The 23556-nt window shown below is 42.8% G+C and overlaps 1 protein-coding gene, 3 non-coding genes and 1 pseudogene across 6 annotated transcripts; all 5 read right to left on the minus strand.

Moving 5' to 3' along the window:
* Positions 1 to 3622: 3622 nt before the first annotated feature.
* Positions 3623 to 19144, minus strand: LOC124031727 (nascent polypeptide-associated complex subunit alpha). Of its 3 annotated transcripts, none has more exons than XM_046343332.1 (9): positions 19068 to 19135; positions 17266 to 17343; positions 12353 to 13075; positions 8077 to 8156; positions 5382 to 5459; positions 5058 to 5204; positions 4702 to 4830; positions 4026 to 4148; positions 3623 to 3738 (listed from the first exon to the last, which is right to left on the minus strand). In XM_046343332.1, exons 2-9 carry the CDS (start codon positions 17333 to 17335, stop codon positions 3724 to 3726), a joined length of 1365 nt encoding a protein of 454 aa, XP_046199288.1. In that variant the 5' UTR covers positions 17336 to 17343; positions 19068 to 19135; the 3' UTR covers positions 3623 to 3723. The 3 variants fall into 3 exon arrangements, with proteins under 3 accessions (XP_046199288.1, XP_046199287.1, XP_046199289.1); XM_046343331.1 differs by lacking the exon at positions 12353 to 13075 and adding an exon at positions 9336 to 11003 and having other exon boundaries at positions 19068 to 19128; XM_046343333.1 differs by lacking the exon at positions 12353 to 13075 and having other exon boundaries at positions 19068 to 19144.
* On the minus strand, positions 3810 to 3883 carry LOC124032480. The gene has a single exon (XR_006838292.1). It is a non-coding gene; the product is annotated as a small nucleolar RNA SNORD59 (small nucleolar RNA).
* LOC124032481 lies at positions 4574 to 4647 on the minus strand. Its single transcript, XR_006838293.1, has one exon. It is a non-coding gene; the product is annotated as a small nucleolar RNA SNORD59 (small nucleolar RNA).
* Positions 5601 to 5675, minus strand: LOC124032482. The gene has a single exon (XR_006838294.1). It is a non-coding gene; the product is annotated as a small nucleolar RNA SNORD59 (small nucleolar RNA).
* A 10-nt stretch (positions 19145 to 19154) lies between the features above and the next one.
* Positions 19155 to 20898, minus strand: LOC124017478 (annotated as a pseudogene).
* Positions 20899 to 23556: the final 2658 nt, after the last annotated feature.

Here is a 23556-nt window from a genome sequence, read left to right on the forward strand (position 1 = left end):
AGGTAAGAAGTGCTCCTGTTGCCCAAACGCCTGTTGGAATATGCTACTCAGGATGGGGTTGTAATTTCAATCACTGAATCATATATTAATAATATGGAGGCTAATTATTAAATAGTTTGCCAGCACCAGGTAGGCTACACAAGTGGCACACGTTTATTTGCAATGCCGCCAGTGATTTCAACATATTTATTGAATTAAATGGTTGGATACAGTAACCTTACATAGGCATAGAAAATGCCCCTCGCTCGATAACCAATGACTGACTGCATGTTTTGCTTGATATGGTGTTCCATAAACAAAGTCGACATTAGAAGGCAGTTTCAACCAATTTATCTCATGCGCCCTATGGCGCCTAAAGTCGTATTCCTGTGCTTTGTCGCGGTATTTCTTGACGCACATCAGCGCGTTAATATTTTATGGGAAAAGTTAAGGAAATGGGTGTCTCCATAATGACAACCTAAATAGCATACCTACAACTGCTAAGACCTTGTCATGACGTGCTTCTGTCTTGGGGATCCTGAGTGGCGATGCAGTGCTAGAGGCGTCACTACAGACCCGGGTTCGATCCTGGGTTGTATCACAACCGGCCTTGATCGAGAGTCCCATAGGGTAGCGCACAATTGGCCCAGCGTCGTCCGGGCCAGGGGAGGGTTTGGCCAGAGTAGGCAGTCACTGTAAATAAGAATTTGTTAACCTTTATTTAAACTAGGCAAGTTAAATAAAATGCCTCTTCACTCAAGTGACTCAGCTACCATATGTTTATACATTGCCAAAGCAAGTGAAATAGGTTTCCAAAAAATACTCAGTAAACATTACACACAGAAGTTCCAAATGAAGACATTTCAAATGTCATTATGGCTATATAACAATGTGCAAATAGTTAAAGCACAAAAGGGAACATAAATATGGGTTATTCACTGTTGCCCATCTCTTGTGGCAACAGGTCACACATATTGCTGCTGTGACGGCACACTGTGGTATTTCACCCAGTATGTGTGAGTTTATCAAAATTGGATGTGTTCGAATTCTTTGTGTGTCTGAAATCTCACTCTACCTGATAATCAGCAGGTCACAGTGAAATGTATACACTGCTCAAAAAATAAAGGGAACACTTAACACAATGTAACTCCAAGTCAATCACACTTTTGTGAAATCAAACTGTCCACTTAGGTAACAACACTGATTGACAAATTTCACATGCTGTTGTGCAAATGGAATAGACAACAGGTGGAAATTATAGGCAATTAGCAAGACACCTCCAATAAAGGAGTGGTTCTGCAGGTGGTGACCACAGACCGCTTCTCAGTTCCTATGCTTCCTGGCTGATGTTTTGGTCACTTTTGAATGCTGGCGGTGCTTTCACTCAAGTGGTAGCATGAGACGGAGTCTACAACCCACACAAGTGGCTCAGGTAGTGCAGCTAATCCAGGATGGCACATCAATGCGAGCTGTGGCAAGAAGGTTTGCTGGGTCTGTCAGCGTAGTGGCCAGAGCATGGAGGCGCTACCAGGAGACAGACCAGTACACCAGGAGACCGTAGGAGGGCAACAACCCAGCAGCAGGACCACTACCTCCACCTTTGTGCAAGGAGGAACACTGCCAGAGCCCTGCAAAATGACCTCCAGCAGGCCACAAATGTGCATGTGTCTGCTGAAACGGTCAGAAACAGACTCCATGAGGGTGGTATGAGGGCCCGACGTCCACAGGTGGGGGTTGTGCTTACAGCCCAACACCGTGCAGGACGTTTGGCATTTGTCAGAGAACACCAATATTGGCAAATTCGCCACTGGCGCCCTGTGCTCTTCACAGATGAAAGCAGGTTCACACTGAGCACATGTGACAGACGTGACAGAGTGGAGACACCGTGGAGAACGATCTGCCTGCAACATCCTCCAGCATGACCGGTTTGGCGGTGGGTCAGTCATGGTGTGGGGTGGCATTTCTTTGGGGGTCCGCACAGCCCTCCATGTGCTCGCCAGGGGTAGCCTGACTGCCATTAGGTACCGAGATAATAATAATAATATATGCCATTTAGCAGACGCTTTTATCCAAAGCGACTTAGTGCATGACCTTACTACAACGCCTGGGCATGCTCCTGATGAGGTGGCATGGTCTCCTGAGGGATCTCCTCCCACCACCTGCACTAAGAAGGACATCAGATGACAACTCCTGGACAGTCCACTGTGGTGCAACGTGGCTGGTGGATGGAGCGAGACATGATGTCCCAGATGCTAGACCTCATGTGGCTGGATTCAGGTCTGGAGGAAGGCATTGATGCATCAATGCCTTCCTCTTGCAGGAACCTGAATCACTCCAGCCACATCTGGGACATCATTGTCTTGCATTAGGATCCACCAAGGGCCAACGTTGCACCAGCATACTGTCTCACAAGTTGGCAGATGCTCTCATCTGTGGTCCTTCTGGAGCTCAGTTGGTAGAGCATCCGCCACCTCAGGGTCAGGAGTTCATGCCCAGGCCACCCATGTAGAATGTATGTCATTACAGGCACGTGGAGGCCACACACACTACTGAGCCTAATTTGTTTTAAGGACATTACATCATGTTTGGATCAGCCTGTAGTGTGGTTTTCCACTTTAATTTTGAGTGTGACTCCAAATCCAGACCTCCATGGGTTGATAAATTTGATTTCCATTGATAATTTGTGATTTTGTTGTCAGCACGTTCAACTATGTAAAGAAAAAAATATTTAATAAGAATATTTCATTCAGATCTAAGATGTTATTTTAGTGTTCCTTTTTTTTTTTTTTTTTTAGCAGTGTATATTAAGAAAAATGCCAAACCCTAGATAGCAGCATACTTGACCCCAGGTAGCCTAGTGGTTAGATCGTTGAGCCAGTAACCGAAAGGTTGCAAGCTCGAATCTTAGAGCTGACAAGGTAGAAATCTGTCACTCTGCCCCCAAACAAAGCAGTTAAACCTACTGTTCCTAGGCCGTCATAAGAATATGTTCATAACTGACCTGCCTAGTTTAATTTAAAAAAATAAGTGGTTGACCTGGCCTGACCACTTATCTACAGTTACTCTATTCCTAGCTTTTATCATTAGGGGGATGGGTTAACATACCTACTCTTCGAAACACTGGGTTGATGCCTGGTATATTATTATAAGCATCAGTCAGGTATTTCTAGGATATCAAATTAATTGCATACTAATGCTTGAAATGGTTTCGTGCCCAAAATATCACACTACTCTTTGTATTCCCATTTACCAACCTTCCGAGTGCATGCCACAGCTTCCTTGATCCATCAGTAACTCAAGAGGGGCAGTTTTCACTTGACGTCTTCTGATGAGTCATAGTAACAGTAGATAGATTTCCAGCACCAGCTCATGAAAACTCCACCCTTCCGACTTAAATCTGTGGTGCACTCTGTGTAGAATGTATATTGAACTGCTGAAATGATAAGATATCCAGTACTACAATATTATTTAAGACAAGGGACTTCTGAAAGTTCAGTAAAACAGAGCAGAGTTTACACCTATAAAGGACTCAACTGTATTCAATATCCCTGTTCAGACAAATCCCTTGGAGACAAGTGTTCCTTGGAGACGACGTGTCAGATGCATAATTTCACAAAATGAAAGACAACAGTGGGAAACCGCATCGATTTACCAAGCCACATCTTTATTTCTATCTTGGGTATAAATTGTACCAACGATAGATTAAAATCAGCAACCTTTCAGAACCCCGTCGACTCCAGCAGCCTACATCGTCAACTCCTGTGAATATAAGAACACAATGTGTTGATGCATGTACAAACTAAGCCCCATCATAGTTAACACTGCTTTGCTCTTCTCAGGACAGAAAGGTTGGCTTCAGTAGACTCAGAAGAACGAAAGTCACTGTATCAATCATCAATGAAGAGAAATTCTCCTGCTGGTAGATCCCATGGTAACTTGGACACAGGTCACAATTCAAATCTACAAATATTTGTAGTGAAGGGAACCCTGTGCCAGATATTATTTCATCTGACGACAAGGGGAATTGTGTGGTAAAAATTACTTACCATAATTGCGTTGACAATGTCGTTGTTGTTGTTTTTCAGGGCGCGTACAGCCTTCGCTCGCGACACGTTGGCTTGTGACATCACAAGTTCAATGTCCTTCACCTCGACCCCGGTCTCGTCAACCTATGTATTGAGACAAAACGTTAGTATATATACACATTTGACAGTCAACTCGCACTGCAATTAACTATCATCTCCAGGGGAATTGGGCTTTTGGATTGGGCCCATAAATTACCCCATTAAGCATGGGAGACTACTACAATCAAACTACATGGAAATTATGTTTACCTTTATTTAACTAGGCAAGTCAGTTAGGAACAAATTCTTATTTTCAATGACTGCCTAGGAACAGTGGGTTAACTGCCTTGTTCAGAGGCAGAACGACAGATTTTTACCTTGTCAGCTCGGGGATTCGAACTTGCAACCTTTCGGTTACTTGTCCAACGCTCTAACCACGAGGCTCAGAGCTATACAATCGAATGTACAACAAAACATACGGTGCCCGATTTTTGATAATGTACAAACTAAACCCTATCATAGTTAAGTGCTCTTCTCAGGACAGAGGGGTTGGCTTCAGTAGACTCAGAAGAACGAAAGTCACTGTATCAATCATCACTGAAGAGAAATTAACTCCTGCCTATTACATAGTAACTTTTTCACCCCTCAGTCCCCTCACCTCTTCCTCTTCGCTCTCCTCCTGTACGGTGGGCGTCTGTGTGTTCTCCTGGATGTTCGACACAGCTTCTCCCTGTACCTTGAACTTCTCTGCCGCTGCCAACTGGGCTTGCTGTGAGAGATCCTCGATCTGAGACACAAAGGGAGAGAAACGGGCAGAGATATCAGTGCCGTATCCTTTAGCAAGAACACCAACACCTTGGTTGAAGGATATTACACTGCATATTTGACTGATAACCAGAATCGCATACTATCGTGAAAGAACAGTCTAAACTAGATGGAACAATGCCAATAGCATTTCAGATTTAAAAGGGGACCAGAAAATACAATTATAACGGTTTCCTGGATCTATCTTACCTTAGCCTCACCAAAGACAATGTAAGTGTCTGATGCAGGGCTCTTGTAGACATCTGGTTTGGTGATGACGAATAGGATGTTCTTAGACTTGCGAATGGTAACCCTGGTGACCCCCGTCACCTGCCTGAGGCCCAGCTTTGACATTGCCTGAAGAAAAGCAAATCATGGGTTATATTTTGACTGGAACCGTACTCCTCAACTATCCATTGTTTATACGGATAGTTAAAGGTGGCATAGTCATTTACATTTTTCAACATACACTTTTAAGATGGGAATGTCTAATGAAAATATGATGGAGTCCAGATAGTTTAAAAAGCTAGTTACCTTTCGTGCCTTCTTTTCACTACGGCTCTGTTTGGCTTTGCTAACGGGTTCCTCATCTATTTCTGCAGCAGCTGCAAGCTGCGGGAAAAAAAAAGACATTTATCCTCCTTTAATGGCAGTCAAGGTTTCAGAGTGCGAGCAAAAAAACTCTACCCATATGTAAGAATATGGCATGAATGGTGAAAACAAAACAAATGAAAGTATCCCTTTGGCCGTTGCTCTTCTCAGGACAGAGGGGTTGGCTTCAGTAGACTCAGAAGAACGAAAGTCACTGTTATCAATCATCACCGAAGAGTCAAGGATCTATTCTTAAACAGACAGTCAGGGGTTCTAATCATGTTGTGAATGCAGTTCAAGTGTTTACTCAGTCCCTCCAGGATGTCGCTGGGATTTCTTTGTGATATTTGCATTGTCCAATGGCGAAAATGAGCTGACGAGGGAAAAGTATTGTTGACGTCTGGTTTCATTTGTTTGAATGTGCTAAACTTTGATAATTGACGTCGTAAATAAAAGATAGGAAATTAAAGAGACTGGGTTAGAAGTTAATGGTTCTCAGAAGAAAGGCTTTGGAATGTGTATTAGATGAAAGAGGGGTTGAGGTCAGGTGGTGAGGACACATTCTCTTAGGAGAGTAATAAATGTTTGGAATCCTGTTACCCTCTTTATTAGCATCCTGTAGAGCCTTAAAATTAAGGATTGGAGAGAAAGGAGAGTGTTTTAAGTAGGATGCATATAAACTGTGAAGCCAAATCTTTTGCTGTCTGTTTTCAGCTGTACAGAACCTTTGGGGAATGATTAAACTTGGTTAAAGCTTCTCTAATGTCCGTGAGTTATTTACTCTGAAAAATAAGAATTTAACAGATTGAACCATATGTGGTAAACGTGCAATGATTAGGGATGGCCTATATTATTTAAAAAATATATATAATTATTTTTAAAAAAAAATAAAAAAAATAAAAAAAATCGGTAAGCATATCGGAAACAGCCAATATTACCTAAAAATGGCAACATCGGCCCGATGTCTAGTTCAACGCCGATGTGCAAAACCGATGTCAAAGCTGACGTGCACACCTATATTATGTAGGTAGCAGACATGACGTAATGACGCCACAAACAAATACAGAGCTACGTGTACAACACAGCATTCCTAACCTAGCCCACAACGTCTGCTGGGTGGATCTATTTTGACGTTTCAAAGGAAGATAACAGAAAAGCCATATGCAACGTTTGTGCCGCTATTATTTCCAGAGGGGAGAAAGTGAAATCTTTGAATACCACAAACCTAATTACTCATTTGAACGTGCATCACCCCCAGACGTTCAGCGGCTACCTAGAATAAAAGCAAGGGAAACAAAGAAGCTTCCAACAGCTAAACAAGTTCAAGTCAACCAGTCATTTGAAAGAGTAATAACATTAAAGCGAGACAACTCAAAAGGCGAAATCTATCAACGCCAAGATAATGAAATTCATTACCCATAACAACAATCAACCGTTCTCTGTTGTGGATGATGTTGGCTTTCGCCGACTGGTACACACTACCGGAGTTACACAATATTGTTGAAAAGCACATCCATTAACTACTTGCTATGGGCGTCACTGCTATTAGCTTCACAACTGACATTTGGACCAGCGATGTCAGCCCCCTGAGCATGCTGAGTCTGACAGCACAGTGGGTGGACGAGGATTTCGTACTGAGGAAAGCCGTATTGCATGCTCAATAATGTGCTGGTTCTCATAGCGCGGCTGCCATTTCAATGGCATTTGAGAACATGAAGACACTCCAAACAACTGACTGGAGAAATAAGCCCATCAACTGAGTCTACAGCAGACATGATACCCTCGGTCATGGCATTGAAACACCTGCTCAACAAAACAGCCAACAGACCGTGGGGTTAAACTTGTAAAAGTACTCTACTAGAGGCTGTGAACAAGTGATTCGGTGGCACTCTGAGCCTCTTTACCGTGTCTCCACCAAGCTCGATGCTAGGTACAAGGGCCGCTACTTCGATGCAGACCAGAAACAGGGTTTACGTGAAATGTTAGACACAACTGGACAAGATGGAAACAGACAGTGCGCACCGATGAAGAGAACCCACGATAGAAGAGGCTACGGACCAACTGAGCTGAAACTTCACTGCTTGACATGCATGATGAAATCCTCTGAGAACGAAACGACTGAACAACGAAACCGCACAGCAAGTGAAATAAATAGGTTTTGATTATGTTTGTTTTTTTACTGGTAATGGGGACATACATAAATGCCAACAAAATAACTTATTGGTCAGTGTGTGTGTTTCAACTATTTAACTGTACTAGAATGCTTAAAATGCTGCTAAAATTTTAAATAATCAGTCTCAGGTTTTTGGCAAGGAAAGTACCAGATATTGGTATTGCCCAAACATTTCATATCAGTGCATCCTTAGCAGTGATTGGTTGAAATTGAGTCCACTTTTTTTTTTTGAAGTTTTATGCAATATGCAGAAATATTGTGGCAATTGGTCAAATTTGAAAGCCCTCACAATATATGCATTGGGAAGTTGTTGATTTTGCTAAATAAAATTGTGATTGCAGAATCCTGGAGGGACTGTTTCTGTATCAGTATATACAATATATTAGCAGTTAATACAATCTGTGCCCTACCAGACCCTTGTTCAGGCAGTCTTACCTGGGCACTTGATCACTCAGGTGGTCTTACCTGTGCTTGCTGTGTCTGTGCAGAGTCCTGTTCCTCCAGATCTGGTACAGACTCATCGCTGTCCGATTCAGTGCCAGACCCTATAAGCACCCCACAGAGAAACAAGCATTAGTCACATTATACAGGCTGTCACAGGCAGATGCCTGAGCAGCAGATAACCAGTTATCTTACAGTAGCGCCTGTGTAAGACCGGAGAATTGTAATTGTATGGGTCATTTAACTGAGCAAAGTCGGTTTAAGGCACAGAGACCAATACAAATTGAGATGTAAAATGAACCCAACATTTGTTGGTGGTAAGTGAATTTAACCTAGTAATTTGAGGCACTGAAAGAATAATGGTTAAATGAGGACGAGGTTAAAAAAAAGAGTCAGTGTACAAACTAACAGACCTGATTAGAAATAAAGGTTAAAATAATATTATGGTAAAATGTTGCCCTAGTCATACAGATTTAAGATGGCTCTCCGAACTTATGACATGACCCCCCCCCCCCAAGGATATTTTATAGAGTTCCATACTATGGCTCAATTAACTATCATTGTGGGAAAAACAGCCACCAAACAGTGTCTAAAAATAGTAGGGAATTTGAGAACATTTACATGATTTGAACTTTTAACATGCATCTTGATGGGAGGCAAAACATGCCAACTGGAACCTTCGGTTGGTTTGAAAGAACACAGTTCAAGGGGAAATCAGCAGTTGCTACATCAATTTGACTTATAAATGCTTCATGAGCTTAGTTCAACTGTCGTAACCCTTCGGAACCCAAATTAAGCTTGTTTTAACTCCAATATTTGTAAACAAGACAAAATGTACATAAACACTATTTGGCCTCAAAACATGGTTAAAACTATAATTTTGATATCATGGACTGTCAAATCAATAGCACAGTCTATTCATTTGAGAGTGATTACATTTCTCCTGCCCCACCCCTCAGCTTTTTACCAAACCAGGGGTGGGGAGGCCACTGTTGATTGCCACTTAAATAATAATCCAAAATAACAAAAATGGCACTAAAGTGGGAGCACTGATTTCACCAATCAATAGCTCCAATTACATGTAATCTTTGAAACAGGCCAGTTGAGGTTACATTTGAAGCAAATCTAATACACCGACTACTACAATCTCTACTTTCTTCAACTCAAACCTGAAGAAAAAGGGAAGAGACACTTGAGCAAGCCAGTGAATGGGCCACAGAACTCAACATTGGCAGACAAACAGATGGGGGACAGGAGACAGAGAGAGGAGGAAGAAGAAATACCCTCATTCTTGGTCACAGGCTCCGGTTTGGTTGGGGTTTTAGCAGGGGTGGGGGCAGGTTTTGAAACTGGAGGTGGTACAATCGCTACTTCAACAGGCTTAGGGGAAGATACAACAGGATCAATTGGCGCAGGCTTGGGCGGAGCCGGTGCAGCTACAATGGGCTTAATTGGCGCAGGCTTGGGTGGAGCTGGTGCAGCTACAACGGGCTCAATTGGCGCAGGCTTGGGTGGAGCTGGTGCAGCTACAACAGGCTCAATTGGCGCAGGCTTGGGTGGAGCTGGTGCAGCTACAACAGGCTCAATTGGCGCAGGCTTAGGTGGAGCTGGTGCAGCTACAACAGGCTCAACTGGGAAAGGCTTGGGCGGAGCTGGTGCAGCTACAACGGGCTTATTTGGCGCAGGCTTGGGCGGAGCTGGTGCAGCTACAACGGGCTTTTTTTGCGCAGGCTTGGGCGGAGCTGGTGCAGCTACAATGGGCTCAACTGGGAAAGGCTTGGGCGGAGCTGGTGCAGCTACAACGGGCTCAACTGGGCAAGGCTTGGGCGGAGCTAGTGCAGCTACAACGGGCTTTTTTGGCGCAGGCTTGGGTGGAGCTGGTGCAGCTACAATGGGCTCAACTGGGCAAGGCTTGGGCGGAGCTGGTGCAGCTACAACGGGCTTAATTGGTGCAGGCTTAGGCGGAGCTGGTGCAGCTACAACGGGCTTAATTGGCGCAGGCTTGGGCGGAGCTGGTGCAGCTACAACGGGCTTAATTGGCGCAGGCCTGGGCGGAGCTGGTGCAGCTACAACGGGCTTAATTGGCGCAGGCCTGGGCGGAGCTGGTGCAGCTACAACGGGCTTAATTGGCGCAGGCCTGGGCGGAGCTGGTGCAGCTACAACAGGCTCAACTGGAGCTGGTTTAGGGGGAGCTGGAGAAGCAACTAGGGCAGGCTTAGGAGCCTCTATTACTGTAGGGGGTGAGTAGACTGTCATCTTTACTGGCTCCTCTGGTGGAATGAGTGGTGGAAGGTCATCATCCTCCAGAGCAGGCTTAGCTGGTGCAGGGGTTGCCTTGACCTCTTTCACCTCAGCTTTGGGTACAGGCTTAGGCTTGGCCTTAGGCATTTCAGGGGCAGCTTTAAGTGGGCTAGAGGCAACAGCATCAGCAAATGACATAGGGGCTGATGCAGCAGGCTTTGAGGTCACTTTGAAGGCCACAGGGGAAGCCTCAGGCTTGGGAGAGATGGGTGAGGCAGGTGCAGGATCTGCAGCAACAGGTGCTGGCATGGCCACTACTGGTGCAGGAGCAGCTTTAAGCTCAATAGGAACAGGTTTGGCCTCTGTGGGGCAGGAGCTTTGGCTGGGGCTGGCAGGTCAACAGCAGGCTTGAAAGCCTCTCCTTTCTTAGCCTTTCCTTGTTTGCCAGCCTTTACAACCTTTGGGACGGCACGGTTGCCCTGGCTGGGAGCTCCAGATGCCCCAGGTAGCTAAGGGGGAACAGGGTGTTGAGGTTTGCTTTGGGGAGGTAGGAGAAGAGGAGGAGGCAGATATTGAGGTCTTTTTTCTTCTGCCAGGGACAGCCTTTGGGGTCGAGCCACCCTTGGCCTCTTTGCCTTTGGGCTTGGCAGGGCCAGAAGCAGCCTGGGGTTCCTGGGAGGTAGCCACACTTGCAGGGGCAGAGGGTGCCGCTGAATGAAACAAATTTTTTGTTAAAAATTTGGAAGGAAGTCAAAGCCTGAACCATGCGGGTTAAAAGATCAGAACACACAAGACAATGTTATCTCAGAACTCCAGGGTTAGGAAAATGAACACCACACCAACCTTATTTCCAAAATGGAAGGATTTGTTGCAGGGCAGCAAACTCAATGCACACTACAATTCAAGTATTCGGGCAAAACCACTACTGACAACCTAAAGTTAAAACACCAACATCTACTTGGTCCAAGCACAGACACACACACACAAAACATTTTCTACAGCGTTAGTCCAATTTCATAACCAGAGAGCAAAAGTGAGGACCCACTCAGTGCAGAGGAAAGCGTGGCACTATTTACACTAAAATACATTTGTGACAGTGGTATGACAGGTCAAATTCTAAGGAGCTATAGCAGGTATAAACAATGCTATGCATTGTTTGACCTAAGCCCCCTAATGGGTTCACACTTAAAGGCAAATTCAGCCCACTAACAACCATAACCTGAAATTGTTCAATCGACTGAACGAGATTGTAATTCGTTACTTTTTTTTTTGCAGTGATGAGGTGCAATGCTGTTCATTTTGGAGGTAAAAATATAAATTGTGGTTTACGACCAAGTTTAAAAGTCAGGCTATAGTATAGACAAATAAATGCAATTGTTATTTAATAGAAACATGACCAATTTCATATGTTAAATTAAAAAAACAATCCACAATGGATTAAATGTGGCTAGTGAGTAGTAAAATGTTGTACCGCAATGACCAAAAAGCCATAACTGGAACTATTACCACTCCCTAACCACCCCCATTGGCTACAAATACCAGTGTTAACAACAGATACTGCAGTTAGAGCACATTAACACAGTTGGCTAGGTGGCATTATTCCTGATAAACACCAATAAGCCCAGAGAAAGTTAGAGACTGAAATAGTACAGTCAAAGGACAGTCCACATCTGATGACAAAAGACGAAGAAGTTGCTGGAAGTCAGTTCTTTACATTAAGTGCCTAAATGGACTGGCCTGTTTCAAGGTGAAACGCTGGGTTTAAACAGTGACGCGAGAGAAAATTGAGAGCCAATGGATACTCATGAGATAATAACAAGCCCTAAAAAAGAAAATGTAATATTGAAAATCTCTTCATTTCTCTAAACATAAGCCCTTTTCATCAAGCATTATAACATTTTACTATTTTTTGGGGGCAAAACATAACATTTGAAAGGGCAAATATAGGCCCGGCATTGGCGCAGAAGTTTGCAAGTATAAAAAAAAGACGAAATGTCTGAAAAGGGGGAGCTGCTGTAAGAGGGGAAAAGCAACCAACTTTGCACACAAAATGACCCACCTGACAGGAGACAGGTGGAGACGGTCGGGCCTGCACGATTTGACATCACCTTCGTCTGGACGGCCTCAGAGAAGGCCGCAATTGGTTCTTTCTCAACAGAAGTTTCGTTTAGCGTGTCAATGGTCATATCAGCAGGCAGTGCATCAGGTTCTGGGGCCCCAGTGTCCGAGCTGGCCACTTCAGTGCATAGTACGGCATCATCAAGAGCTGGATCCAGACTCACAGTCTCCAACTCTTCAGTGATCATCTCGACTGCAGGCTCGGGGGTGACTTCTGGAGTTACACGTGCCATCCCATCAATAGTGTCTGCGATTGGCTCTTTAGCAGCAGGTGCTGGTTCTTGGACCGGAGTCTCTTCAGCCACTGCCACGGGTTCTGCAGCCACTGCCACGGGTTCTGCAGCCACTGCATCTTGAGTGGCTGCCACGGTAGCCTCTATAACTTCAGCTGAATCTTGAATGATGACCTCTTCTGGTGCTTGGGTGACCTGTTGTTCAGCAGTTTCTTTACGTTCTTCAACAATAGTTGCTTCAACTTCAGGTGTTGCTTCTACACCATTAAGTTTTCCACTAGATGCCTCTCCTAAAGCCATTTCTGACACCGGTTGGGATTCGATCTCTGGAAGAACAGTGGCGGATCCTAGAGGCACAGGACTCTCCAAAGCGGCTGCCTTGGTCACGTCAGACACAGCCATCTCAGGGGGAGCAGAGGAACTCAACACCCCTGGAGTTGATAGGAAGGAAAGGAGGAGCGGAAGGAGCGGCAGGGGGTAGTCACAGCAAGTGTGAGGAGCGGTTGATAAGTTTACAATAACGTTTTTTTGAAGCATATGATCAAAATGATTTAACCCCTCGTTTAATAAAATCTAACTACAGTAACGGTATTCTCCTATACCAGGTACTTTTACCAACATGAGGAAGTTGGGGTACAAATGTTTTGATTATATGACACAAAATATTAAGAAACATTTGAATGAGCACATTTTTAGAATTGGGGTTGTGATCTAGATCTACACTATATATACAAAGGTATGTGGACACCCCTTCAAATGAGTGGATTCAGCCATTTCAGCCACACCAGTTGCTGACAAGGTGTATAAAAGAGAGCACACAGCCATACAATCTCAATACACAAAATTCTGCCCTGCTAGAGCGGCCTGGTCAACTGTAAGCTCTGTTATTGTGAAGTGGAAACGTCTAGGAGCAACAACGGCTCAGCCACAGTGGTACGCCACACAAGCTCACCTGTCCTCAGTTGCAACCCTCACTACCGAGTTCCAAACTGTCTGTATGAAAGCAACATCAGCATAAGAACTGTTTGGCGGGAGCTTCATGAAATGGGTTTCCCTTGGCCGAGCAGCAGCACACAAGCCTAAGACCACCATGCAAAATACCAAGTGTCGACTGGAGTGGTGTTAAGCTTGCCGCCAATGTACTCTGGAGCAGTGGCTGTGTGTTCTCTGGAGTGATGAATCACGCTTCATCTGGCAGTCCGACGGACGAATCTGGGTTTGGCGGATGCCAGGTGAACGCTACCTGCCCCAATGCATAGTGCCAACGGTAAAATTTGGTGGAGGAATAATGGTCTGGGCGTTTTTTTTAATGGTTTGAGCTAGGCCAGTGAAGGGAAATCTTAATGCTACAGCATACCACGACATTCTAGACGATTCTGTGCTTCCAACTTTGTCGCAACAGTTTGGGAAAGGCCATTTCCTGTTTCAGCATGACAACGCCCCTGTGCAAAAAGTGAGGTCCATACAGAAATAGTTGGTCGAGATCGGTGTGGAAGGACTTGACTGGCCTGCATTGAACACATTTGGGATGAATTGGAATGCCAACTGCGAGCCAGGCCTAATCGCCCAACATCAGTGCCCGACCTCACTAATGCTCTTGTGGCTGAATGGAAGCAAGTCCACGCAGCAATATTCCAACATCTAGTGGAAAGCCTTCCCAGAAGTGCAGGGACCAGCTCCATATTAATGCCCATGATTTTGGGACGAGATGTTCGACAATCAGGTGTCCACATACTTTTGGTCATGTAGTGTATCAAGTCAGTTGAACCAAGGTGTTTGTGAGGTTGTTCAAGGATGCAGACATCAGCCTTCCGTTTGCTAGAGGTGAACCAAGAATGGGTGAATGTTGTGTGTACCCACAAAACCAAACTTCAGCCCATGTCCCAGTTACCATGCAGTGCCTAAATGCACAAGATTGTGACTGGAAAAACCTTGAGACTGAAAGTGGGTAGAAACCCTCTGAAGAGGGAGCAGCATTCAATACATCTACAAATCGTAATGACACAATATTTCAGAGTGAAAAGAATCTTACCACAGAGAACCATGCACACTGAACCACTAGTGAGAATGGTTGCATTAGAACATTTAGATTTAACAGGTTGCTATTCTGTTTGATGTGATGAGGCAATTTGATAATCTTACCTGAATTACAGTCAAATAACTAGAACTGAAAAACAAAATGTAAACATTTTCTCATCCACTTCATGCAATTTAACCCAAATCCCCAAGTGGATTTTCAACACTTTTCTGGAACAATGCAGTCTTCCTTGCTGAACATAAACAATTTACCGCTTTTCCAACAGTCTAACTTTAATTCCGAAAGTCTTCTCCTGTGGCCATAGCTAACAGTTCCTGTTTATCAGCAAACACCTATGGTGTTTCCACTAGCAACACTAAATAATTACTTGCAAAACTGTGTGGGCTCGCTCCATAAACCCTGTACTGTAGTTTCTCATCAACTTCATTAACAGGCACCTGTGGTACTGAACATCCAGAATCTTCTCCAATCAATATTAGTAGTCTTCACCTGTTCAGCACCTTCTTCGGCTGCCATCATGACCAGTGGTCTTCAAAAGCAAATCTGTGGCCTTCACCAGCTCCAACTCATTGTCTCTTCAGGAAACATGGCGATTCATCTACTTATAACCGTCATGGTTTTCAACACTTCACTCTTCCCGTTCAGGGCTTGGTAGTGTGGAAATCCATAAGTGTAACCAATTATCTCCACTTGCATATTGATGCATCTTTGTTATACTAATCAGAATTTTGTTTACTGCAGCATGTAAATGAAATGAGAAAATGCTCTAAGAAAACTATCAATACTAATTGCATTTAAAACCAATGTTTCTTCAATGACTTGAAAATAAAGCACCATAAGATACTTCACAGAAGCAGCTTACCTTTGCCATCAAACATTAAGTCAAATCAATGCCATAAAAAGGCCCGCAATTGTGAGCATAACATTACCAACCATATCACTAACATGGTCAAAGAGAATGTAGGTGTGAATATAAAAAATTAAAAGCTGGTCTAAAAACTAAATATATTTCCAGAAGCATAAGGAATTCCTAATGCTCTAAGATAAGTCAGTGACACTATTTTATTAGCAACCTCAGCATTAAAAAGTATCACATATACTGAACAAAAATATAAAATGAAACTCATTTAAAAAATATATATAAAATGAAACATGTAAAGTGTTGGTCTCACGTTTCATGAGCTGAAATAAAAGATCCCTGAAATGTTCCATGTGCACAAAAAGCTTATTCCTCTCAAATTGTGTTTACATCCCTGTTAGTGAGCATTTCTCCTTCGCCAAGATAATCCATCAACCTGACAGGTGTAGAACATCAAGAAGCTGATTAAACAGCATGATCATTACATATGTGCACCTTGTGCCGAGGACAAAAAGCCACTAAAAATGTGCAGTTGAGACAACACAACGCCAGAGATCAAGTTCAGGGAGCGTGCATTTGGAATGCTGACTGCAGGAATGTCCTCCAGAGCTATTGCCAGCGAATTTAATGTTCATTTCTCTACCACCTCCAATGTCATTTAAGAGAATTTGGCAGTACATCCAACAGGTCTCACAACCGCAGGCCTTGTGTAACCACACCAGCCCAGGACCTCCACATCTGGCTTCTTCACCTGCGGGATTATCTGAAACCAGCCACCCGGACAGCTGATGAAACTGAGGACTATTTCTGTCTGTAATAAAGCCCCCCCCCTTTTTTTCAACAAAACTCTTGATTGGCTGGGCCCTGGCTCACCAGTGGGTGGGCTTATGCCCTCCCAGGCCCACCCATGCCATATAATGTGAAATCCATAGATTAGGGCCTATTGAATTGATTTCAATTGACTGAACTTTAACTCAGTAAAATGGTTGAAATGGTTGCGTTTATATTTTTGTTCAGTTATAATTAATGCGTGCAGGATGTTTCTTTTAAAAAATGTCCATGCACATGCCACTACATCGATACCCGTGCATTAGAAAGTGTTTTACAACACAGTTGTCGGTACAGTAACATTCAACACATGCGGTTGTGAGTGAGTGGGTTTCAGTAAATAAGGGGTCCTGGATAACCCATTTGACCTGCAGTGAAATTCAAGACAACCACAATGTTTTAATCCATCTCAAATCCCCAAAAATCGTTCCCACACCCTTTTTTCAACATTGAAGCAAAGTGAGTCGATGACTGGCCAAACATAATCCTTGAGGGCTACTCACTTCAAAGTAAAAAAAAGAAATGATCAGCCCACCATTCCCCTTAAAAGAAACCTGACACCACATATCCCTATACATGAGAATATGTGTAAAGCTGTACTTGACGCAGAGAAAACGGTTCCAAGTGAGCGTCCCCAACAGTGTGTCATTCTACAGCAGTGTCCTCTGCTTGATTATCTAAGTGTCAACTGATGGGTGCTACACTTCCTGAAAGAGTTCAATTAATATAGAGCTCTCAAATAACAGCCACCACTCCACTGGGGAAATATGACTTCAGTCACTACATCCAACAAGCACTGTAGAATTAGCTACTGCAGTGTTTGAGTTCCAGGACCCCATTAGCCTTGCAGTTTAGTATCTTAGCATGCAGGTGTGATGTAATAATGCTATACAAACCAGTCTCAACTTGTGGCTGCTGCATCTCCTGCTCAGTGACCGGGACCGTCTCTGTGGCTTCACCAGGCATGCTTGTGTCTGAAATGAGAAATCAAGGAATGACTCACCAGGAATAACTGACATGGCATGAATAAAACACAGACTAACTTACTTGATACTTTTACACGTCTCCCATTGACTAGGTAAATCCATAGAAACAGATGACAAAAAAAATGTAGTAGGAATTGGATTCAATGAGTACATTAACCAGCACAGTAGTAATTCGATAAACTGATTATGGCAGTAGGCAGATTATGCAATCATGTAAACATCTTACGCTGTTCATCTTAAAATCTGCATTAGGTCAAAATCAAAGTTAGCATACACCGATTAATGCACCTGGTTTTCTGTGCAATCTTTCTAATTATTTGCACATGTAAACACCTTAATTGGCATTCCCAGTGCTGTATGTGATTGGTGTATGTGTTAACACCAGCTGAGCTAGCCTCCCTCTTCAGTGCTGAGTGAAGTGTGTTCAGAACAACTGAATGAATGCATAGAAGTAGTTCAAACTTTATATGTCCGGTCTCAAAATCAAATATGCTTCCAAAAAATAAAAAAATAAAAATCATGCTTGCTGTGGCAGAACGTTTATTTTGATTGGGGATTCTCTGCATTTATCAGAGTGCCATCAGGTAGCCCGATTTCAGATGTGTTTATGTAAAACATTAAGGGAATCCTTCTTCTTGCAAAGCATGTAAACGTTTTAATCGAACTATTATATTAATCTATCCACACTAATCGCATTATTGTGTGCATGTAATCGTACACAATGTCTCAGTGAAATCACCTGCACACTTCCGAGTCCTCTCCTCACCTCAAACACCATTGAAGGAAGTCAGATGGTATAGGGACCTCTGCCTCTCTCATCCAATTGGTTTTGAGAAAGAGGACGCGAAAAGTATGAAATTGAGGCTCTCCCACTGTGTTCAAATCCAAATAATTCCCAGCTAAATACTAAGTCAAATATAATTTTATTGCGGATGTAACGAAATTCTAGGACAGCAGATTATACTCAATGTGACCGACTCATACAGTCAAACATTGGTTAGGTACTTACTGACAGTGAGGGTAACTGGATAAATTAGTGGTTAGCCAACAAGTCATTTTAATTTCGAACTCAAGCGTTAACTGTGTGTTTCACGTGTTGCTAATGTAATGATACATTCCCTAGTTAGCAAGCTAACTAGCCACTTTAAATGGATTAACGTTATCTAGATAGTTAATACTGGCAAGCTGCAAACCAGGAGACAAATGGACACTGGACTAAAACGCTGTTTAATATAACGTCACAGCAATAACAATCATAGCTACCAGCTTGTATAGTCAAAGAAAACAGTAAAAGGTTAGGGAGATGGTTAGCTAACGGTACTCTCACTTTCGAACAAGCTTCGCTTGAATCTTGCTAGCTGGATGTGCGCTGTCAAAGATATGTTCAGTTTGGGTCACTGACAACTTCCCCTGAACACTACACATGTTTTCCCCATCCGTAAAACTTTAATTCGTCCTGTGTTCTCAACTGTCGTGTCACATGAAACCAAGCCTATAACCGTTAGCAAATGTGGGCAAAGTCGTGTTCCCCCATTTTGTACCAGAGATCGATAACATAAACAGTGAATATTTCTGTGTACAGATAATGATATGGATAAATATCCACATAAGGGGTATGCCACGCTTCTCATGTACTTTCAGAGCCATGTTTTAAATAATTTAAACTGCGATAAATGGTGAGATGAAGTTAGATTCGCGACAGACACACTCACCGAGCTAGGATTCTATATCCAAGATGGTTGTGAGAGAGAATTCCTGACCTCGGCCTCCCGATATCACATTTTGCACTAACTTCTTCCGGGTCGTTTTACAAAAAAAAAATACATCTCTGGTGTATCCTTGCATTAGTTTCTTGTTAGATAGTTACTTTATGCATTTTCATGACACACAACATAGATTGACAAAAGTCATTTTAATTAGAAAACAATAAGCTATATAAAAGTTTTGCACAACTGATTTTTCAATTGTTGATTTGGTCAAATATTTGCGTGACAATTCTCAAACAAACCATTTGTTTACAGTGTATCTTATGTGTGTTCTCCATCTTTAGCTGTCAGATTATAAACAACTGATATGATGGGATGGTTTAAGATTAGCCAACCAATGTGTAGGTACCAATCCCAGCATCAGACAGTATTCCGTTGGACACCGCTAAGGGCTAGAAGTCCTTTTGAAGATCTGTGAAAAGAAATTGAGAAAACAATCCATGATCATCAACTCGTTTAGATCTAAATGTTCATACTAACAATTGTATTCTTCCACGAAGGATTTTAAAATTACACCCACCACTCTTTTTAAGATGTTCCCCTTTCCTTGAGCGAGCCATCCCTTCCAGGAATTGATCTAACAGTTTCACATACTTCCCCAAGCTTGTTCGTTTGTAGTCTATGGAACCAGAATGTTTTTGTTAGTCAAATCAACATGCAATGAACAAAACAATATTAGATCCCTTGGTTCTTAGTGATTAATTGCACTCGTCTTTTTTGAATACCTCTCTTCCGTCGCTCTCCTGCTTCTCTCTCATTCTCCTTGGGTTCTTCCTTCTCTTCCTTCTGCTGTCTTGGGCCGATCCAGCTCCTCACAGATCAGACTACAGGGAGAAACGATAACAGGACCGGTGAGTGTACCAACTGAGAAGAACCCTAGGGACGCCACACATAAACAAAGTTTGTAAGGCTTTGGGAATACATTTTTAATTTCTCTCTTTACAAAGTTCTTATTATGACAAATTGACTGAGGGCTTACCTAATAGTGGGCACATCACAGGGGTCAAAGCGATCCAGTTCTCTCAGGTCAATAGGAACAGAGATCCGGCCTTTGGGGAAGTAAGGATAATTGAGAAAAGGTGTTGTTGAGCTAATGACATCCTAAGAGTATCTCCTTCAGTTGGATGAGAGCGTCTTTTGACCGTTTCTCTCAGGTTTCATCCATTACTCATGCACTTCATTAGTTTTTCCCTTACCCGTTTTGGGATGGACGCTGAAGGGGCTCTTCAGCAAGTGGTTGACTCCTTTACCGACGTTCACATCAACCCGAGGGTAACAGTACTGCCACATGATCTCCTTCTCAAAGTAATGGCCCTTGGCAGTCGTCTGGTGGTAGAAAGTAGAGTTGTTAATGGCAGCCAAGCATGAGCTTATGACATCACCACATTGTTGTATTGTGTTATAACAAGGCTTATGTCAGTCTTCACTGTTGTGTGGGCATGGCGACCTACACGTTTGTTTTGGACCAGAGTCTTAAGTATACACCAGCGCTTCTCAGGGTTTTTTTCAGTCTGGAAGCACTGCAGCAGCTCCTTTCTGACATGTGGTTTACGTTAAGGATAGGCATTTTATCGCAAAAACCTGCTAAACGTTAACATACAGAACGCTGTGTGTGTGTAGCCATACATGTACTGTAGATTTGTTTTAATAAAAACAAAAATCGGCAGAGGAAACGGATATCTTTAGGCACGAGGGCTAGCACTTTGTCCGCAGCCTCTTTGCTGCCCAGTATGTCCTGTCCTACTAGAGCATACTGGGGAAAGTTGGGATCACCCATACATAAAATAAATGTATGCATTCCTGACTGGCTTTGGATAAAAGCGTCTGCTAAATGGCAATTAAATCACCTTTTTTTCTTTTGACTCACCTCGAAGTGCACTGTCCAGGATACAGAGAGCAATAGTCAGAGTCCAGTACTTTGGGCAGATGTCTGCAGCACTGCAACACAAGACAACAGTCCCACACCCCCAACAAAACGTCAAAAGGCACCGTCCCTGAATTAGTCTGTTGTACATTCAAACATACTTTACATCTGTATAATAGTAAAGATGGTGGAACTACAAACACACTTTCTGGCTGTGATCCAAGTACGTGCAACAGCTTCTGACATCATTATAGTCTGTCATATCAATATCAAACACCAGCTCCTTCTCAAGAGCCTGGAAGGTTCCAGACTTGACTGTGTTATGCCGATTGGGTTGAGGGTGACAGAAGGAGGAATGGAAAATAAATAAATAAATATATATATTTATTTAAATGGGGGGGGGGTTGCAAAATAAGTCGTCATCATTAAACTTGACTAGCCAACTAGCCTTGTAAACACGAACCTCTGCGGTAGAGCTAAAACTTGAGTCCGAGGTCGTGTACAGGCTGCTGTTCAGCTGTAAGCAGCGGATTTGACCAACCTTTACTTGCCGATACTTTTTTCATTCGAGTCGGAAGTCACCTGTGTATTCTAAAACGCCCATGGCCAGTTGCAGGGAGAACGTTTGAATTTAGAACATAATTCAATTAAATCATGTTTTGCTCCATTAAGTAATCCAACTATGTATAGGTTGCCATCTTGTCCGCTTCTGATCTTCTCTCATTGATCGAGACAGGTGGGTGTCCACTAAAGTAGAGAACGACTGATTAAATCGGAATGGCCGATCAATTAGGACCGATTTCACAACAATCGGTATTTTTGGACACCGATTTGACAGATGTTTTTTTTTTTACACCTTTATTTAACTAGGAAAGTCAGCTAAGAACACGTTCTTATTTTCAATGACGGCCTAGGAACAGTGGGTTAACTGCCTTGTTCAGGGGCAGAATGACAGATTTGTACCTTGTCAGCTCAGGGATTCGCTTTTACAACCTTCCGGTTACTAGTCCAACCCACAACCACCTGCCTTACATTGCACTCCACGAGGAGCCTGCGTGGCAGGCTGACTACCTGTTACGCGAGGGCAGCAAGAAGCCAAGGTAAAATTGCTAGCTAGCATTAAAAACTTCTTATAAAAAAACAAACTCCACATGGTTGACGATATACTAGTTTATCTAGTGTGTCCTGCGTTGCATATAATCGATGCGGTGCCTGTTAATTTCTCATCGAATCACAGCCTACTTCGACAAACAGGTGATGATTTAACAAGCGCATTTGCGAAAAAAAAGCACTGTTGTTGCACCAATGTACCTAACCATAAGCATCAACGCCTTTCCTTAAAATCAATACATAAGTATATACATTTAAACCCTCATATTTAAACCCTAATATTGCCTGTGAACATGAATTTCTTATAACTAGGGAAATTGTGTCACTTCTCTTGTGTTCCATGCAAGCAGTCAGGGTATATGCAGCAGTTTGGGCCACCTGGCTCATTGCGAACTGTGTGAAGTCCATTTATTCCTAACAAAGGCCAGAATTAATTTGCCAGAATTGTACATAATTATGACATAACATTGAAGGTTGTGCAATGTAACAGACATATTTAGACTTAGGGATGCCACCAATTAGATAAAATATGGAACGGTTCCGCATTTCACTGAAAGAATAAACGTTTTTTTTTCGAAATTATAGTTTCCGGATTCGACCATATTAATGACCAAAGGCTCGTATTTCTGTGTGTTATTATGTTATAATTAAGTCTATGATTTGATAGAGCAGTCTGACTGAGCGATGGTAGGCAGCAGCAAGCTCTTAAGCATTCATTCAAAAAGCACTTTCCTGCATTTGGCAGCAGCTCTTCGCAATTCTTCAAGCATTGCGCTGTTTATGACTTCAAGCCTATCAACTCCCGAGATTAGGCTGGTGTAACCGATGTGAAATGGCTAGCTAGTTAGCGGGGTGCGCGCTAATAGCGTTTCAAATATCACTCGCCCTGAGACTTGGCATGGTTTTTCCCCTTTGCGCTGCATGGGTAACGATGCTTCGAGAGTGGCTGTTGTCGATGTGTTCCTGGTTCAAGCCCAGGTAGGAGCGAGGAGATTGACGGAAGCTATACTGTTACACTGGCTAAAGTGCCTATAAGAACATCCAATAGTCAAAGGTTTATGAAATACAAATTGTAGAGAGAGAAATAGTACAATAATTCCTATAACTACAACCTAAAACTTCTTACCTGGGAATATTGAAGATTCATGTTAAAAGGAACCACAAGCTTTCATATGGTCTCATGTTCTGAGTAATGAACTTAAACGTTAGCTTTTTTACATGGCACATATTGCAATTTTACTTTCTTCTCCAACACTTTGTTTTTGCATTATTTAAACCAAATTGAACATGTTTCATTATTTATTTGAGGTTAAATGGTTATTATTAATGTATTATATTTAGTTAAAATAAGTGTTCATTCAGTATTGTTGTAATTGCCATTATTACAAATAAATATACAAAAAAAGATATATTTTAATTTACAAATTGGCCAATATCGATATCGGCTTTTTTTGGTCCTCC

This window comes from Oncorhynchus gorbuscha, linkage group LG03 (genome assembly GCF_021184085.1).
Source record: "Oncorhynchus gorbuscha isolate QuinsamMale2020 ecotype Even-year linkage group LG03, OgorEven_v1.0, whole genome shotgun sequence".
Taxonomy (NCBI): Eukaryota; Metazoa; Chordata; class Actinopteri; order Salmoniformes; family Salmonidae; genus Oncorhynchus; species Oncorhynchus gorbuscha.